General features: G+C 41.3%; 1 protein-coding gene across 8 annotated transcripts in view; it reads right to left on the reverse strand.

Moving 5' to 3' along the window:
* CEP112 (centrosomal protein 112) overlaps positions 1–21,328 on the reverse strand; it is a 415,782-nt gene that overhangs the window by 136,376 nt on the left and 258,078 nt on the right. For all 8 annotated transcript variants that reach the window (XR_003792074.1, XM_029213161.1, XM_029213162.1 and 5 more), the window contains exon 21: positions 18,106–18,336. Coding sequence is in view for 7 of the 8 variants with exons in the window: in XM_029213161.1 (XP_029068994.1) it covers positions 18,106–18,336 (231 nt within the window). In the remaining variant the exon portion in view is untranslated. The remainder of the gene's footprint in view (positions 1–18,105; positions 18,337–21,328) is intronic.

A 21,328-nucleotide genomic window follows, 5' to 3' on the forward strand; every position in this document is an offset into this window, starting at 1 on the left:
GAGGATCCCACGTGCCGCGGAGCAGCTGGGCCCGTGAGCCATGGCCGCTGAGCCTGCGCTCCGCAACGGGAGAGGCCACAACAGTGAGAGGCCCGCGTAGCGCAAAAAAAAAAAAAAAAAAGAGGCACTTAAAATATCTGTGTATTACTGTTATTTAAGAAGCCACGTGTGTGTCCTAGGACACACTCAAATACACCAGGACCTCCGTGTCTCATAAGCATTTTCTCTGGTTAGTGTGACCTCACCTGACTCTTCATACGTTAGGTTTGTTTTGAGAAGTCATTTTCTAAAATTCATCAGCCTAGTGATAAAATATGCTAGTGCGAGAAATAAAATATGTTGACATACGTTGCTTCATTACGTTAAAATTAATTCTCCCACAGGGAAAACTATCAAATACCAGATACTTATCTGATTATGTAGAAATTCCAAAGAATCTATAAAAAAAGTGACTGGAACTAATAAGTGAGTTTAGAAAGGTCACAGGATAAACAATCACTATAACAAACTCGATTGTATTTCTAAATATTAGTAATGAACAATTGGGAATTAAAGTTAAAAACATGAAATGATAGGCATAAATCTAACAAAATAAATGCAACATCTATATGCTAAGAGCTATAAACACTGATGAAAGATATTAAACTAAATAAACGAGAAGACAGTCTAAGTTCATGGACTGGACTACTCAATATCATTAAGAGTTCAATTTTTTCCAAACTGAGAAATAGATTTAACACAATTAAAAGAAAAATCCCAGCAGGATTTTGTGTAGAATTCATTATGCTGATTCTAAGAGCAAAGGAACTACCATAGGCAAAACAATTTTGAAAAAGAACACAGTTGGACAACTCATATTACCAGTCTCCAAGACTGACTATAAAAGCTGCAATAATTAAGATGGTGTGGTACTGGAAAAGGAAAGACATATATGTCAATAGAACATAATCAGGGAGTCCAGTAGTGCTGCACACATGGACAGTATATTGATTTTCAACAAAGCTGCAAAGGCGATTCAGTACAGAAGAGACAGTCTTTTCAACAAACAGTGCTGATACAACTGAATCTTAATCTATATCTTGCACCAGTCCCAAAATTGACTCAAAATGGAACATAAGTATAAAACTTAAAACTACAAAACTTGTAAAAGAAAACAGGAGAAAACCCCTGTGACATTAAGTTAGGCAAAAATTTCTTAGATGTGACACCAAAAGCACTATCTATAAAAGAACAAAATGATAAACTAGACTTCATAAATATTAAGAACCTCTGCTCTTTGAAAGATAAAGGAATGAAAAGAAGCCACTGACTATGAAAAGGGTTTTCAAATCACATATCTTATAAAGGACTTGTATCTAAAATACATAAAGAACTCTCAAAATTCAGTAATAAGAAAGTAAACAACTTAATATAAAATTAGAAAAACACTTAAATAAACACTTTACCAAGGAAGATATTCAGATGAGCAATGCACACATGAAAAGATGCTCAGCATTATTAGTTAGTAGGGAAATACACATGCAATGAGGTACACCTATTAGGATGGCTAAAGTAATATTACAAACTCAAGAATATCAAGTGCTGGTGAGGAGGCAGAGCAACTGGAACTACTACGCGTTGCTGATGGGAGTGCAACATGATATGACCACCGCGGAAAGACTGGCAGTTTCTAGTACAGTTAAAAAATATAGTTACCATATAACGCAGCAATCCCACTCCTTGCTATTTACCCAAATGAAATAAAACATTTATGTTCACACAAAATCTTTACATGAATGCTTAACAGTCCCCAAATTTCTCAACAAACGGGGGGTACATCCATGCAATATCATTATTTAAAAAAAACAAAAAAAGAAAATGAGCTACTGTGACACACACATGAATGAATCTCAAATGCATGATGCTAAAGGAAAGAATCAGACTCAAAAGGCTCATATCGAATGATCCATTTATATGACACTCCGGAAAAGGCAAATCTACAGCTGCAGAAAACAGATGAGCAGGTACCAGGAGCTGGGGCTAGGGGGAGGAACAGGGGCGACACCCAAGGCCTGGAGGAATATATGAGCTGATGGAACAGTTATCTTGATTGCGGCGATGGTCTGTCAAAATCTGTGGAATTATACATAATCTGTATGTAAGTTATATCTTGATTAAAAAATATTTTAAAAAGAGAGCAATCAATGAAGAATTACAGGAGTATCGGAAAGAGCATGATTTCTCAGGAGCTGGTGTAGGAAGGGGGAGACGGCCAGGCCACATGTCTGAACGAGGATGAGTTTGGCAGGTCTTCCAGGCAGAGGGCACTGCCCGCGTGGAGCCAGGAAGCGAGAGTGTTTGCAGCCTGCTTGTTTACAGAGCGAGTGTCTGGCCTGGGCACAGCACAGATGTGTCTGTGGTGGGGGAGACAGTTAAAGGTAGAAGAAGACACCACTTCACGCTCATTTTGATGGCTACTATAAAAACAAAACAAACAAAGCGAAAACAACAAGTGTTGGCAATGACGTGGAGAAAGTGGAACCCTTGTGCACTGCTGGTGGGAATGTAAAATGGTGCAGCAGCTACAGAAGACAGCACGGCAGATTTCTCAAGAAATTAACAACAGAATTATCACATGATCCAGCAATTCCATTACTCAATATATACCCAAGATAACTGAAAGCAGCAACTCAGACATCTGTATACCCATGTTCATAGCAGCATTATTCACAATGGCCAAAAGGTGGAAGCAACCCAAGTGTCCATTGATGGGATGAACGGGTAGACAACATGTGGTCTATACATACATACAATGGAATATTATTCAGCCTTGAAAAAAAAAGAAGTTCTGACATACGCTACAAGGTGGATAAACCTGGAAGACAATATGCTAAGTGAAATCTGCCAGCCACAAAAAGACAAACGCTGCTGGATTCCACTCGTGTGGGGCACCTAGAGTAGTCAGATACAGAGACAGAAGGTAAAATGGTGGTCTCCAGAAGCTGGGGGATGGGTAAACAGGGAGTTAGTGTTTAATGGGCATCATGTAGGTTTTGCAAGAAGAAAGAAGTTCTGGACATGGATGGTGCAATAATTTAAATGTACTCAATGCCACTGAACTGTACACTAAAAAATTAAGGTAATTAAAATTAACAAGAAGGAAAAAAAGGAGAAAATAGAAGAGGAGAAATGAGGTTATATAAATCCTTGGTCAGAAAACTAAGGTGCTGTGGGAACTCACTTTGTTGTGGGCAATGGTACCCGGAAGTTTTTAAGCAGGAGTGGGAAACGCCATTCACTCACAGTTTACCTTGTCCTGAAGGTTCTGCCTGACGCTGTTCCTTGGTGCTTCTCAGGGCAGCTGTCCAACAGATCTAGACAGAGGCTCTGATTTCAGTCAGATGGAATCAGAGTTTCATTCCTTCCATTGTCCCCGCCTCATTAAAATAACTCTCTTTGAGACGAGAGGCCGTTTTGACATTGCCAGGGCCTGATCCAGCCCAGCAATGAGATCTGTCTTTTAGGGAGACCCCTGCCCTGTGTCTCAGTCTTACCTTCTTCCCTTTGAGGCCAGATGGTCCTGTGTCCCTCAGGGGCCTCAGACTACCAGCCTGCTCTGTCTCGGGGGTGTTACCATGTTCTCCTTTCATCCCTACCAGACGCAGGGCTTGACTTTCCTTGAGAGACGAGGAGTCTAACGTCAGAGAAGCCCACATTTCCTTTGACCCCCAGGAAGATTCCAGAAGCTAAGATAAGAGCTGGATGAACAGGCTGCAGGACAGCCCTCTTCGAGGCTAATGAGGGCACAGCCGCCCTGCCCTGACAGAAAGATGAGTCAGGGGACAGGGATTCAGGCCAGGGTGGGCAGGGGCTACTGATGTCACAATCACGCTGCTCAGTTTCTGATGTAACTCGTGTAACTGCTCATGTAACTCCAGGGTTGAGTACCAGCACATCCCTTTCTTTGTGACTCTGGTCTCCCAGGGGCAGAAAATGGGAAGAAAGTTGAAGATGCCCTAGGGCCTACGGGCAGGGCAATAAGATAACTAGATGGTGGCTTTTGTACATCACTGTTCAGCTTACAAAGTGGTTATAACATAGAACATTTAGAAAAAACTGAAAAATATAATTTTAAAATCCCATATAAACCCATCACACAAAGAAATGAGCTAGCATATTTCCATTTTCCCCCCTAAATGTAAGTTTATCTATGGCTTACTTTTTCTTAGTCTCACATCCCATATCAAATCCCTCAGAAAGTCGTGCTGGCTCCAACTTTAAAATATATCCAGAACCTGACCACCCGCGCTGCTGCCACTCTGGTCTAGTCACCACCTCTAGTCACCACCTCTCAGTAGGGTTACTGCAGTGCCCTCGTCACTGGCCTCTCACCTGTGCTCTCACATGACTAGAATGACCTTTTCCAGCCTGAGTCAGATCACGGCACGGTACTCGGTTTTCTTCCGTGCCTGCGGTTAAAGTCCTTACGACAGGCTCGAAGGGCCTGTGTGGTCAGGACCCCTGGGGTCCCCCGAACCTCATCTCCCATTTCCTCTCCCTGGGCTGCTCTGCTCTCTTCACAGTGGCTTCCCTGCTGTTCCTTGGCCATGCCAGCCATGCTCCTGCTGCCATGTCCTTGCATTGGCTGTTCACCCTGCCGTACATTTCTTCCTCCAAATACCTAGAAGGCCGACTCAACCCCTTCACTGACCTTATCAGTGAGGCCAACACTGACCACACTATTTAAATGGTCCCAACTCTGGAACTCCAGAGCCTCCCTTAATCTTCTCTATCATTTTATTCAATAATAGCACTTGGACACTTTTAAAAATTCTATGTATGCTGCTTACATAGCATGTTCTCGGCTTAAGGTCTGTCTCTCCTGCTGGAATGTGAGCTCTGAGAAGGCAGGAATATCTGGCTCTTTGTTCGCTGCTGTAGCAAGCGTCTAGGACCACTCTACACAGAACAGGTATCAAATGCTAAAAGCATTACAAACGTGCCATTGCCTACTAATTCCCCTTAGCATCAGTTCTTCTTTTTTAAATAATAGTCCCCCCAACTTGTAATGTGCACATGCTAACAAGTCCCTGCTTCTGCAGGCACAGCCCTAGGACTAAGATTCCTCCAGTGGAACGTGAGTGGGGATGACGCATGCGATTGTTGCCATGGCACCTCCTAAAAAATACTTACTTGTCCTCATCTTCCTTCCCCCCTTCCTGCTGGTTGAGAAGTGGTGACAGCTGGAACCATTTAAGGCAGAGGTGGAAGCTCCACATTGAAGATGACAGAGCCATTCCATGAGCCAGCCTGGGTTCCTAAATGACCTAGTGGGACGGAACAGTTTGTTCCCACCCCTGAACCAGACTGTGATGAAAGAGTGAAGTAAACTCCCAATCTCACTTGTCCACGGTTTCGGGGTTCTTTTTTTACAGCAGCTTAGGCTCATTGTGAAGAATATGGAGGAGACTGTGTACAATTTTTCACTTGTGATTTATCAATATAGTGAATTATACTAATAGCATTCCTAATATCAAGCCATCTTTGCATTCCTGGAATAAAACCCATGTGATCATGGCATATGATGTTTTAAATGCACTATTAGATTCTATTGCCTAATATTTTATTTCATTTTTTAACAATATTCAGAGTGAGATTAATTTCTGTTTAGAGGGATATATTTCTGGGGTTTTCATTATCAATATTACGCTAACCAGGAAAAATTACTAAGTCAGAAGAGATAGATATTTTTAAAGTTAATAACTTAGGTTACTGAAGGCTTTCAGGAAGGTTGTACCAATTTCTACTCACAATAACAGCGTTTTAGAGTATTTATTCACTGTACGCGTGGTATTTGGTATTATTAATTTAAAACAAAACATGGTATTATTAACATAACGGGTTTATTCAATGTATGCGAAGTAGCATCTTGTCTCAATTAGTGTTTCCTTGATTACCTGTGAAGATGCAGAAGTTTATTTAAGCCAACTGCACTTTTCCTAGTCATGTACATCATTTTTTTTTCTGTATCCTATAGTGTATTCAATTCAACTCAGTTAGTTGGCCGCTTACAATCATTATTTAATCATCACAATATTGAATCAGGAAACCCTGCCTCACACAGCATGACTGCTTCCCTTCCATTATGAACAGTGGTTAGAACAAGACGTGACTCTCAGCCCAGAGCTCTTCCACTGCACTGTGCTCTGACGCTCAACACCCAACACCTAAAGCCCATCAGCTCACCATCCGCCCTCCCCTCACAGGGACCCTCCAAGCAAAGTAAGGCAAGAGTGTGGATAGGGAGGCTCTGTCTCTTTACTCCAACTTCCTTAAGTCTCCTAATAAACTTTTGAGCTAAGTGCATTGAATGCTACTGAAATGTTAGTCTGGTGTGGAAAAAAACATCAGTAAAGGCTAGTTGGGGTGTTAAAATAACTAGAGTCTAGTTATCTAAACCTAAGTTCAGTATTACTGTCAAAAAGGCACTCATTTAAAATATATGTATTCAGCATTATAATGTTTAATAATTAAGTCATAGGACATATAAAAAGAAAAGATGCCTCCTTTACATAAAAAGTACCTTCATAATTAGGGTAATCATATAACTTAGCACGCAAGCTGGGACATGTTTAAGAGTGAAAGAGGCTAGGGAAACGTTAAATCATACAGGATACTGGGACAACACGTATCAACAGGGACCTTCCTGGGCAAATTGGGGTGTATAGGCTCACTATTTATGGTAAACTATCAAGATAGTGCCATAAATTATTATTTATGTTGTTATTTGTAATCATGTCATCATTGATGAACATACTAATAAAACAGATTTTTTCATTTTATTTTCTTCAGTGTTATGAAAAAAAGATGCCCTGTCCAATAAGACTCCTATAAGTTTGGCCATGAAGCTGAAAGAATCAAAAAGGATTGTACAATTATCATTACTAATCTTAAACACACACACACACACACACAAAGAGAAACTCTGACAACAACAATTATTAGTAAGGAGACTGAATCATTAATCAAAAAACTCCCAACAAACAAAAGTCCAGGACCAGGTGGCTTGATGGGTGAATTCTACCAAACATTCAAAGATATTTAATACCTATCCTTCTCAAACTTTTTCAAACAATTTAAGAGGAAGGAATCCTCCCAAACTCATTTTACAAGGAAGGCCAGCATTACTCTGATACCAAAACCAAACAAAGACACCATAAAAAAGAAAATTACAGGCCAATATCCCTGATGAACATAGATGCAAAAATCCTCAACAAAATATTATCAAACCAAATTCAACAATACATTAACAGTATCATACACCATGATCAAGTAGGATTTACTCCAAAGCAAGAATGGTTCATAATTCTAATGGTTCATAAGGTGATGACACACCACCTTAACAAAATGAAAGATAAAAATCATTGACCATTTCAATAGATGCAGAAAAAGCATCTGACAAAATTCAACATCCATTTATAAAAGCTCTCAACAAAGAGGAAATGTACCTCAACATAATAAAGTCTGTGTATGACTATCATATACAACTGTGGAAAGCCAAAAGCTTTTCCTCTAATATCAGGAACAAGACAAGGATACTCACTCTGGTCACTTTTATTTAACATAGTATTGGAAGTCCTAGCCACAGCAATTAGGCAAGAAAAAGAAATAAAATGCTTCTAAACTGAAAAGGAAGAAAAACTGTCACTGTTTACAGATGACATAATACCATATATAGAAAACCTTAAAGACTCCACCAAAAAATTGTTAGAATAAATGAATCCAGTAAAGCTGCAGGATATAAAATTAATATACAGAAACCTGTTGTGTTTCTATACACTAATAATGAACTATCAGAAAGAGAAATCAAGAAAACAATCCCACTCACAATTGAATCAGAAAGAATAAAAACCTAGGAATAAATTCAGCCAAAGAGGTGAAAGACCTGTACACTGAAAACTATAAAACACTGCTGAAGGAAATTAAAGAAGACACAAATAAATGGAAAGATATTCTGTGCTCATGGATTGGAAGAATTAATACCATTAATATGTCCATACTACCCAAAGCAATCTACAGATTTAATGCAATCCCTACCAAAATTCCAGTGGCATTTTTCACAGAACTAGAACAAATAATTCTAAAGATTGTATGGAAACACAAAAGATCCCGAATAGCCAAAGCAATCTTGAGAGAGAAGAACAAAGTTGGAGATATCATGCTCCCTGGTTTCAAACTATACTACAAAGCTATAGAAATAAAAAAGTAGTATGGTATTGGTATAAAAACAGACCACAGATCAGTGGAACAGAATAAAGAGTCCAGAAATAAAACCGCACATGTATGGTCAATTTACGACATAGGAGGCAAGAGTATACAACGAGGAAAGGACAGTCTCTTCAATAAGTGGTGCTGGGAAAACTGGACAGCTACGTGCACAAGAATGAAGCTGGACCACTATCTTACACCACATACAAAAATAAACTCAAAATGGGTTAAAGACTTGAAAGACTTGTAAGACTTGAAACCATAAGAATCCTGGAAGAAAACATCGGCGGTAAGCTTCTGACATCAGTCTTAGCCATGTTTTTTTGGATCTGACCCCAAAGGCAAGGACAACAACAGCAAAAATAAACAAATGGGACTGCCTCAAACTAAAAAGCTTCTGCACAGCAAAGGAAACCATCAACAAAATGAAACGGCAACCTACTGAATGGAGAAGGTGTTTGCAAATTATATCTGATAAAGGGTTAATATCCAATATATATATAAAGAACTCATACAAATCAACAATAAAAACCAAACTAATTAAAAAATGGGCAGAGGACCTAAATAGACATTTTTTCAAAGAAGACATACAAATGGCCAAGAGACACATGAAAGGATGCTCAACAATACTAGTAATTAGGGAAAAATGCAAATCAAAACTACAATGAGCTGTCACCTCACACCTGTCATGATAGCTATTATCAAAAAGACGAGAAATAACAAATGCTGGCAAGGATGTGGAGAAAAGGCTCCCACCACTGTTGGTGGGAATGTAAACTGGTGCAGCCACTACAGAATATGAGAAATTAAAGATAAAACTACCACATGATCTAGCAATTTCACTTCTGGGTATCTACTTGAAAAAAATGAAAACACTAGTTTGCAAAGATATATACTCCTCTATATTCATTGCAGCATTATTTCCAATAGCCAAGATATGGAAACAACCTAAGTAGCCATCAATGGATAAAGAAGATGTGGAATACTACTTAACCATAAAAAGAAAGAAATCTTGCCACGTGCAACAACATGGAGAGACCTTGAGGGTTTTATGCTAAGTGAAATAAATCAGACACAGAAAGACAAATAGTGCATGATTTCACTTATATATGGAATCTAAAAAGCAAAACAAAACCCAGACCCACGGATACAGAGAATAGTCTGATCGGTTGCCAGAGGGGAGTGGACGTTGAGGGGCGAGATGAATTGGGTGAAGGGGATTAAGAAGTACAAACTTCCAGTCATAAAATAAGTAATAAATTAAATAAAATAAACAATAGGGATGTACTGTATAGTATGGGGAATAGAGTCAATAATACTGTGTTAACTTTGTATGATGACAGATGGTAACTAAACGTACACTGTGGTGATCATTTCGTAATGTAGAGAAATGTTGAATCATTATGTTGTACACATGAAACTGACATAATATTGTACGTCAAGTATACTTCAAATAAATAAATAAATAACACTCCTGTAGGTAGGTTTGGCCACGAAGCCAAAAGGATCAAAAGAACTGTACAGTTATCAATACTAACCTTAAACACACACACACACAAAAGGCTCTGGGCACAAATACCTGCTCATTTACTTGCTCCCGACTCTCTTAGTTTGGGTATCAGTCTGAGGACGGCAAGTAAACTGCTCTTCTTTCAATAACTTACCAATTACTATCACTTGCTGCACTGACCTAAGAGTTTTTTCCTTTATTCTAGGTAAAAATCTTTCCCTTAAGAACGTCCAAAAAGGATAAAACCAACAACAACTGGTGAGTGGCAGAACTCCCATTTATACTGGTGCGATTAGAGTATTAGTTAGGCTACAGAATGACAAGAGGGGTTAATCTTAGAAACTTTAAATGTTTACTTTAAAAATAAACAATGATTCATTTATAATTCTAGATTTTATTTTCAAATAATCCCTAACATAAAATACACTGTCTTTTCATTTCCTCCTAGTAAAACTTAGCTCTCTAGCCTAGGAAAGCTATAGCCTCTGAAGTGAAGCTACTGCTTTGCTCTCCCAGATCTGCTGGAAAACAGGAGCCCTCTGCTACAGGAAGCAGCACAGGTAGAGGGGGTGCGAGAGGTTCTCAGGGAAACGGTGGGGAGCTGTGCATCAGGCAGCAGCGCTTCTCCACCTCACCCGCCCGCGACTCTGCAGCCCACGCAGGAGAGGGCGGTAAAACCCTGGCAACGTAACTATTCAAGCATGAATGATGACAGATCCTCTGTTACTTCGGCTGAATAAGCAGACACCCCAGATACGACTCCAGTATTTAGTGGGATCACTGTGAAACAGGTGCCTCGCATCAGAATCAGAAGAAGTGGGAGAAAGCTGGAAATTGACGTTAAACTGAGTCTCAAAGGAACACACAGTTCCTCTTGTTACACAGAGATACATTAACTGATTGAACTAAAATATCTGGTTTGGACTGATTTGAATATATTGTCAAAATGACAAAAAATCTTAGCTTTTGTATAAGACATAGCCCCTTTCACCATTCAAAAGAAGGTTTACGATTGAGGCCATTTGAAGATACTTTAAAATTCTAAACAATGTAAATGAGCACCAATCCATCATATTCAGATTACGAACACACCCAAAGTTTTCCAAGTTTCCATTTGTGCAAGTTTTTTCTTTTCCAGATTAATTTATTGTTACTTTTACAGGTATCATTAGAGTCCATTATACCAAGCCGTGGGTTAAAAACCCAGAAGAAAACACCAACTTGAAGTTCATCAACGTTTGTGGAATACTGTAAAAATCAAATGGGATGTTGTTTGTCAATCAATTTTTATAAATCTGAACTGTTCGAGAATCGTATTTAAAAATTTAAGGATACAAACATCACATTTTTAGCAAAGGAAAAACTCAGGGAAAAGATCAAAGTAAAAAGAACAGAATTGAGATTAGAAATCCATTTTAAGCCAAAATGACGTCTTCATAAGTTAATATTAATCCTTTAATTATAAATTTCAAAGGTTTAAGTAGTTTCTATGACCTTAGCTTTGAATAATTGTACCATATGGAGCTTTTCTTAAATTTGAAAAAGATGCTGAATTGTTGCTCAAAGCCTTTTAATGACTTCAGGCTGGCAGAATTCCAGTATAATCCTTCAGATACCATTAAAATTACAGACCAGGAGCCCAAGCGGGTAAGTGCTATGTCAACTTCATAAGAGCATTTCACTTAGTACAGTGTGGAAAATGCTTGATGTGTTCATATATTTTAAAATATCAAATCGTGAAGCTTAAAACAACTACTTATACTGGAGACTCCACAAAGGAATTGATAGATTACACTAAGTACAAATAAGAATTTTGTGTCTCATAAAGTTAAATGACAAAATTAGAAGGCAAATACCAAAAGTACCTGCCACAAAGAGCTTCATCATCCTAAACGTAAAGAAGGTTATGTAAGGTGACGAGGACAACACTGACATTAACAGAAGAGAAGCTGACAAAGGAGGTGAACAAGCACTTCTCAGCAAATGAAACACGAATGACAGATCTATTATATATGTTCAGTCTCACTCTTAAAAATGCAAATCAGAAACAATTAACGTGTTTCACCACCCCCCTCCCCAAACCAAAGAAGAGGTTTAATACTAAGGACTGTCTAGATAAAACAGATATTCTGTTGGGGAAAATACAAACTAGTACGACCGTTTTGAAAAGCAATTCGATCCCGTAATTCTACTGGGATCTTAAACTAAGGGGTAAAAAAAGGGAAATGTTGACAAAATTTGATGTATGAAGATGTTAATTTTTGCATCAATTTACATAAAAATGTTTAAAGCTAAATGTTTAAAAATAAAGGAATTTCACACTAAATCGTGCTACATCCATAAAACACAGTATTATGAAAAAATGAAAACTACATTTTCAAAGAATTCCAAATGACATTGGAATATTATTAGCATAGCTCTTAAAAAAGCAAAAGGCATAGCTGTTTATTTAGTATGATCTCAGTCAGCTAAGTTAATATAGCTATTTTATATACATATTAAATTACTACTATTGGTTATCTCTGGGTGGTGACAGTAACAAGGAATTTTACACCTCTCTATTTCCCATATTTTCTAAAATATCTTCTATTTCAAGAAAGGCTATTTTGAAAATAGCTGAATAGACTTCTGAAAGAATGGTAAATTTTAAATACCAAAGTTTTTTTGTTTTGTTTTTTTGCGGTACGTGGGCCTCTCACTGTTGTGGCCTCTTCCATTGCGGAGCACAGGCTCCGGACGCGCAGGCTCAGCGGCCATGGCTCACGGGCCCAGCCGCTCCGCGGCACGTGGGATCCTCCCGGACGGGGGCACGAACCCGTGTCCCCTGCATCGGCAGGCGGACTCTCAACCGCTGCACCACCAGGGAAGCCCCAAAATACCAAAGTTTTAATCAAACATCTGAGAGTTACCCACGACCATCATTTAATAATAATGTTCTTTAATTTTTCAAAGGTTCAGATTTTATGGACTTTGTTTCAATTTGGTTTAAAAAGATTTTAAAAGGCTGGAAAAGCAGCTTTCACTTTGCAAATGTCAATCATTTATTCTCTTGGATTCTCTATTTCAAGTATTTTGACCTTGTGGAGGTATTTCATGTTTCTCTTAACTCAGAGCCATTGAAGATATCACTGGGGTCTAAATCGCTGCTGACAGAAACTCAGGCAGGATCTGGACTTAGGAATTCTTTTATAACCTTAACATTGTAAGTGCTACTGAAACAACCCAGACCCACAGGGAAGGTTACATTTAGATTATTTATTATTCTGGGGTTATTCTCTCCTCTTTGAACCTCAACTTTATACTTAATGAGAGAAAATCAATTTCTAAATCCTCAATTCTCACTGGAGTTTGAAACACTAGCAAATATTTTAACTTTCAGATTTATTTAAAAATGATAAAACATTAAACCTTTTATAAGACATAGTGAGAAGAATTCAAGTAACATGCACGATGACACAACAGGCTAGCAAGAGAATTATCTATCAATTCATTAGAGCTAATTCAAATTTTTATAGTGAGAACTCAAATATCTATTAATTTTTAAAACTATCTTTAAAAAATGTTATGCTTTGCATTTAACTTACTAATATGAAGGGAATTACAACAATAAAAAATGAATATTTGAATATAAAGGTGTATCTTGTCCTACCCAAAGTACATATACTGGGTTGAAACCAAACTTGGATGAATCAATGGCAATTTTTTATTTATTCATATTACCATTCACAGTAGCAGAAACTGTAGAACTGAATTTCTAAGTTCATCATCATTCTTTTATTCACTTAACATGTATGAATGTGTACTTTGTACGAGGCACCATGCGTGATCCTGAGGCTTTGGAAACGAATATTTCACAAGGACTGTTTCAGGGAACTCACAGTGCTGTTCTCAGTGCGTGCGGAACTCCTTCAACTAGTTAAGGAAAAATATACATCGATGGGAAATGCAAATTACTCTTCGCATCAAGAGCAGAGCACTTGTATTTTATCATACGGACTCTGGAACTCATGGCACTAACATGGCAACTTAATGCTCTCCTCCTGTCCCCCAGGCCCTCCTGATGCCACCAAGTGCCTGCATTCTAATTCATTATCCACGTCAGCTAAAATCACTCCACTTAAACCCCGCTTCTATCTTCCTGTATCACTTGTGTCCTCAGTTCAGTTCAGGGCATTCCATTCTTCCAGACTCACCCCGCCATGCTCTGTTCTCTCCCTGCAGAACCCCAATCCTACCCGTGCACGTTCCCTCCATCCCCTTCCTTCAGCTGCATCCCAGCCACCTGCTCAGCCTGCGGCCCGGGGGTCCCGCTCGTCTTGAAATTCCTCAGACTGCACAGACTGCGGTGATACTTTACTAAGGATCCAGATGACATCAGACAGAAGCTCTTCTCGAGTCTCGTCACAGACTCCTTTGTATCCTTCCCAATTCTCTCCTTCCTTCTTCCCCCTAGAAAGTCACGGCTCCTGCCATCCCCTCCTTAACATACACAGGTGAGCACCCACCATGGGCCAAGTTTTCTAGACACCGGCAGTACAGAAATGAACGAGATAGACAAGGTCCTGCTAATGAGGTTATGTAATGGGGGGTGGGCGCTGCAAATAAGTAAAAAAATGAAGATGTATTCAGAGAGTGAGACGAGCTGTGAAGACCTCGGGAGGTGCTGAGGAGGGAGGGGGACAGGACGTCAGCTAGAGGTGGGGCTGCAAAGAGAGCGGGGGACAAGCGGGAGGACGACTATAGGAGAACGTGCGCGAGAGCATCCCAGGCAGGGAGAGCGAGGCGGGTCCCAGGAGCAGAGCCCTGCCTGCCGCGCTCACGCCCTCGCCGCTCGGGTCACAGGCCACAGTGGTGCGCGGGTCTCTCGTCTCTCTCTCCCTCTTCCAGGCATTTCCAGGTGTTTCCACCTAAGCGCCCTCCGTAACTCCCGCTGCTCTCCGGGTGACACCTCCCTGGAGCGTCAGGCTTCCCCTCATCTCCAGCCCCTCGCTCCCCCCTCCCTGACCCCTGCAGCCGTGCTCCGGCCACACCGCCACCTGCAGCGATCCGTCCAAGGTCATCAGCGATTCTCGGTTTCCAATCCTGGGGCCCTTCTCTGACCATCATCCTTCCGGGTCTTCTGTCGCATTCTTGGCAAGCCTCCTTCCAAATACTCTCCTCCTTCCTTCCTATGAAAATGCCTTCTTTCTCGCGTCCCTCTCACCGTAAGGGCCCTTCTTGGACCATCTCTCCGACTTCACCGATGAAGTCCTCCCCAGCTGCTGGTTTTCCGTCTGTACTCTCCCTGCGCAGGCTCCATTCTGGAGCTACTCCTCCCGTCCTGCTCTTCCTGGGATTAGCTACAGACGTCCCTTCGACCGCAAGGGAACGTCACAGCTGGGTCCAAATGCAACTGACGTTCATAACCGACTTTATCCTCTTCCCCGGACCAGAGACTGCGACATTCCCCATTCATCCAGGGCGGGGTTTACACCTCACAAGTCTAATCGGTGCCCTGGCTGGGCTGACTCTCAAACACGCCTCCTCTGGCCCGTGCTCACCACGAGGCCCCCACCACATTCCCGTACCTCTGAGGTGCCCTCGGGGACCTGTCACCTGGATTAATCCAGTCCTGCCAACTACCTCTACTCCACGGCACCTTGGAAAGATTCTAATAACCGCTTGAATCTTGACACTTCATGGCTTAAAAACCTTCAGTACTTGGGCCTCCCTGGTGGCGCAGTGGTTGACAGTCCGCCTGCCGATGCAGCGGACGCGGGTTCGTGCCCCGGTCCGGGAAGATCCCACATGCCGCGGAGCGGCTGGGCCCGTGAACCATGGCCGCTGAACCTGCGCGTCCGGAGCCTGTGCTCCGCAGCGGGAGAGGCCACAGCAGTGAGACGCCCGCGTACCGCAAAAAAAAAAAAAAAAAAAAAAAAAAAAACCTTCAGTACCTCCTCACTGTTACCCCGTGAAGCCTAATCCCCACCACAGCTTCGGAGGCCTCCGGCGCCCCCCGCCGTCTCCAGGCTCGTTGCTGACCACTCTCCCTTGGTAGCCGCTATGCCACGTACATGGCTCTTGCTGTTGTCATTCCTGTGGCTTAGAACCTACTAGAAAATCCTACACATTACCCGTGTCCAGTTCAAGTGACATCCATCTCTTCCAGGTAATTTCCCCTGATTTTCTTAATAGAAAATCATTTTCCCCCAGTTCACACTCTACCTTGCATTACAGTTATCTGTGTACGTGTGTGTGTCCTGCAGCCACTACTGTTTTATAATCTGCTTAAGGACAGTGCCTTTTTTCCCCTTTTTCTGTGTAGCCCCAAAGTGCCTGGGATAATGCCTTTGAGATATAGAAAATATTCAAGAAATACTTGCCAAAGAAATTACTGATGGCTTCTAATACTAATTTCTTTTATTATCTGTAACCTGTCAATTCGCTAGTAACACATATAAACCTATACTTGAAAAATTCATCTCCTATTAAAAAGAAACCTTTAATATGTGAACACATGATTCAAGAAAATGAAGGCCTAAACTGTATGTTTTATAAGTCTGGCTTTACTATGTCCAGTGTTTTAAAAAATCGAGGTGCACTGGTATCCGTGCCATTTAAGCACATTTGCTTGGAGATACTTTGAACTTTTGGTGGCAGTGAGCAGAGCTGAGGTGCGGTGTGTGTCAGTGCCCAGCAGCTTCCCCATCGGTCTCTCCTGTGCGCTTGTCAGGGGGCTAAAACTACTCGGTATCAGGACATTCCCCAGTTCCTGACACCTTGTATACTTTGGCATCAAAGAGCACGATTCCGCGCTGCTCTGATGGAATGACCACTAGCATCCTCACTGGGGTATGAAGGGCGCTCAGCCAGGTCGTGTCCCTGTGGCCTGCACAGCTCTCGCCGTCTCTCACACACAGCAAAGGGCACGTAACTCCGCTTGCTTCGTGGCTCCAGCAAGTCGCCTTGGAATCACGCTGGGCGACTCACTCACACGTTCTCTCACCCTCCGCCTCTTCCCCGACCCCCCCCCCCACTCCCACGTCTGAACCCAAAGCAGATCCCGTCAGCTCTGCCTGCAGACCATCAGACCGTAACCCAGCCGGACCCATGTACCACCTTCAGTGCTACTGGCCAAGCCCAGCATCTCTCAACTCTGGTCTAAATCACTGCAATAGCTTTTGAACTAGTCTCCCCACTTCCACCTTCACCCTCGGCAGGCGGGCGTGGCCCGAGAGCCCTCTGCTCCAAATCTGCCAGGCTTCCTCTACTTATGGAGGTCAAAGCCAAGCCCTTGCAGTGGCCTCCACAGCCCTACGGGGCCCGGTCCGTCCCCAGAGGCCTCGTCCCTGACCTCAGCCCCTCATCCTCCCCTCCTCCGTCTTTCCCAGCCACACCGGCCTCCTTGCGGTCCCTCCAGGAAGCCAGGTGCACTCCTGCCTCTTCACTCCTGCCTCTTCAGAGCCCTTTTCCGGTTTATCTCTGGGTTCAGAGCCAGGCTGCCATGGGCCCAGTCTGCTGAAATCTGACCCTCAGGTAAGTGACGGTACTGATGCAAAGTGAGCACCTTAGGGCCACGATCCAGGTAAAATCAGTAGAGCAGCACCTAGAATGGCATGGTATGCTCTATGAAGGCTTCCCATTTAACGATCAAGAAGAGGTAGGAAAAAAATAAAATCAGAAGATTCTTAAATTACCCTTTCCCAGTGTCTTGATCCCAGGATAGAGGTTGGTCTTAAAGAACTCAAGGGGCGGTTGACAGTTGTGATGATTAACAGCAATTCACTTTTACTACCTGATTAAAATATTTACACTTTCCCAGAACACCAGAAGAACAAATATTTGAGGCTGTCTCTGGAATATAAGTCAACTCAAAATGTGTAAACATTATATTGACATATATTTCAAAAATGTGTAATTCTAAAGAAAGTCCTTTATTTGAAATATCAATCTGGGAAAATATGTCATCATCTATGGGACACATAAAAAACTGTAAAATCTAGAAATGACCATTAGACAACATAAGAAAGATCTGAAACCTAGTCTTACCTTAGGAAAAACTCAAGGTTACAGCCCAAATACTCCTAGTCAGTATAATATTTGATAATATTATAACACTTTTCTCACAGTGTATGTTTAATAACTATGGAAGGGATATTCCATACAATCCCTTCCACAAAAGTCAAGGGAAAAGTCAGGAAACTCCCTGAGACATACAGCAAGACACTTAGACTGCTCATTTGAATGGCTTATCAACTGGAGAGTAATTCTAAGTCCACCGCCTCTTCGAGATTAAATATAATGGTGGCATCAGTGGATTTCAAACACGGGTCTCGACTGTCTATAACACATCCAGGAGGGCATCTTACCTTTTCCAGCGTCATCTCTGTCTCAGCGGCATGAGTCTTTTTCAGCTCTATTTTCATCTTTTCTGACTCAGCCTTCAGTTTGTTGACGGCAGCCTCATGGTCCCGAGCAGTCCTTTGCTTCTCCTCTTCACGAAGAAGACCGAGCTCCACCAGCTGCTGCTTCCGCTGGGAGTTCACGCTGATCAGCTCTTCTCTCAACTTGTGGACTTGTGTCTCCATGTCAGCAATAACCTTGTTTTTAAAAATGGAAAAATGGTCACAGGATATGACTAGGAGAGCCGTAAAAGAAGAACTGCAAAAGGCTACCAAACAAAGGAAGTTCACTGCTTCCTTCCTCCTGCTTCCCTCCTTCTCCAATCCCATGCCACCCGTTCTAGCTCAGACAGAGATCCTACCTAAAACCGTTTACCACATACATCACATTTAGTTTTACTTGTTTCAAACACCTATGTAAATGGAATATTACATGTACTCTTCTGCAACTTGCTTCTTCAAATAGGCGACATTATGTTTCTAAGATTCGTCTAGTACTTGCTACTGTATTTTTTGTTTTTATTTCATTGATTTCTGCTCTTACGTTTGTTATGTCCCTCATTCTACATTCTTGGGTTTTTTATTCTTCTAACTTCTTATCTTGGATATTTAACTCATTTATTTTTATCCTTTCTTCTTTCCTGATTTATATAAACTTAAGACTATAAATACCGCTCTACCATTGCTTAAGTTTAATCTCTTAGGTTTAGATACACGACATTTTCATTACCATTTAATTCAAAACATTTTGAACTTCCATTTTTATTTTTTTCTTTGACTTATGATCTACTTAGAAGTATGTTTCTTAATTCCCAAACCTATGGGGTATACTAGTTTCCTAGAGCTGTCCCAACAAAGTACGAAAAGCTGGGTGGCCTAAGACAACGTTTATTCTCTCAGAGTTCTAGAGGCTGCAAGTCTGAAAGCAAGGTGCTGGCAGGGCAGGCTCCTTCTGGAGGCTCTGAGGCAGAGTCTCCCCCAGCTTTCGGTGGCTGCTTGCCATCCTTGCCTTCTCGATGCGCTGCTCCAGCCTCTGCCCCCATCTCCTCGTGGCTGTGCTTGTGTGTCTGTATCTCTGTGTCCAAATTTCCCTCTTCTTATAAGGATAATGGTCACCTTGGACTTAGGGCTCCCCCTAATCGAGCACGACCTCATTTAACTTGATTACATCTGCAAAGACCCTATTTCCAAACAGAGTCACGCTCCCAGCTTCTGGGTGGATATGAAATTTTAGAGGGACAACAACCAATTTAGGATGTGAAGTTTAATGACTGTCTTTTTGTTATTCACTTCTAACTGCATTGTGGCCAGAGAATGTACTCTATACTACGTTACTTCTTTGAAAATTTTTGAGATTGCTTGATGGCCAGTTGTACAATTTTTTTTTTTTTGCGGTACGCGGGCCTCTCACTGTTGTGGCCTGTCCCGTTGCGGAGCACAGGCTCCGGATGCGCAGGTTCAGCAGCCATGGCTCACGGGCCCAGCCGCTCTGCAGCATGTAGAATCTTCCCGGACCGGGGCATGAACCCGTGTCCCCTGCATCGGCAGGCGGACTCTCAACCACTGCGCCACCAGGGAAGCCCGTGTGGTATATTTTTATCCACGCTTTTAAACCTTTTTGTACCCTCAAGTTTTAGCTATATATCTTATAAATAGCATATATTTTGGAAACTTCTTTTAAAAATCTCATCAAAGTTTGTCTTTTAAATGGGGCATTTACACAGAAATCTCTTGCATTCCTATACACTAACGATGAAAAATCTGAAAGAGAAATTAAGGAAACACTCTCACTTACCATTGCAACAAAAAGAATAAAATACCTAGGAATAAACCTACGTAAGGAGACAAAAGACCTGTATGCAGAAAACTATAAGACACTGATGAAAGAAATTAAAGATGATACAAACAGATGGAGAGATATATCATGTTCTTGGATTGGAAGAATCAACACTGTGAAAATGACTATACTATCCAAAGCAATCTACAGATTCAGTGCAACCCCTATCAAACTACCAATGGCATTTTTCACAGAATTAGAACAAAAAATTTCACAGTTCGTATGGAAACACAAAAGACTCCAAATAGCCAAAGCAATCTTCAGAAAGAAAAACGGAGCTGGAGGAATCAGACTCCCTGACTTCAGACTATACTACAAAGCTACAGTAATCAAGACAGTATGGTACTGGCACAAAAAACAGAAATACAGATCAATGGAAGGATAGAAGGCCCAGAGATAAACCCACGCACATATGGTCACCTTATCTTTGATAAAGGAGTCAAGAATATACAATGGAGAAAAGACTTCAATAAGTGGTGCTGAGAGAACTGGACAGCTACATGTAAAAGAATGAAATTAGAACACTCCTTAACACCATACACAAAAATAAACTCCAAATGGATTAAAGACCTAAATGTAAGGCCAGACACTATAAAACTCTCAGAGGCAGAACACTCTATGACATAAATCACAGCAAGTTCCTTTTTGACTCACCTCCTGGAGAAACGGAAATAAAAACAAAAATAAACAAGTGGGACTTAAGGCAACGTAAAAGGTTTTGCACAGCAGAGGAAACCATAAACAAGATGAAAAGACAACCCTCAAAATGGGAGAAAATATTTGCAAACGAAGCAACTGACAAAGGGTTAATCCCCAAAATTTTCAAGCAGCTCATGCAGCTCAATATCAAAAAGCAAACAACCCAACCCCAAAATGGGCAGAAGACCTAAATAGACATTTCTTCAAAGAAGATACACAGACTGCCAACAAACACATGAAAGGACGCTCAACATCACTAATCATTAGAGAAATGCAAATCAAAACTACAATGAGGTATCACCTCACACCAGTCAGAATAGCCATCATCAAAAAAATCTGCAAACAATAAATGCTGGAGAGGGTGTGGAGTAAAGGGAACCCTCTTGCACTGTGATATAGCCACTATGGAGAACAGTATGGAGGCTCCTTAAAAAAAAAACTAGAAGTAGAACTAACATCTGACCCAGCAATCCCACTACTGGGCATATACCCTGAGAAAACCATAATTCAAAAAGAGTCACATACCACAATGTTCATTGCAGCTCTGTTTACAATAGCCAGGACATGGAAGCAACCTAGGTGTCCATCAACAGATGAATGGATAAAGATGTGGCACATATATACAATGGAATATTACTCAGCCATAAAAAGAAA

This window comes from Monodon monoceros, unplaced genomic scaffold (assembly GCF_005190385.1).
Source record: "Monodon monoceros isolate NGI ecotype Baffin Bay Population unplaced genomic scaffold, NGI_Narwhal_1 Super_Scaffold_9, whole genome shotgun sequence".
Lineage (NCBI taxonomy): Eukaryota > Metazoa > Chordata > Mammalia > Artiodactyla > Monodontidae > Monodon > Monodon monoceros.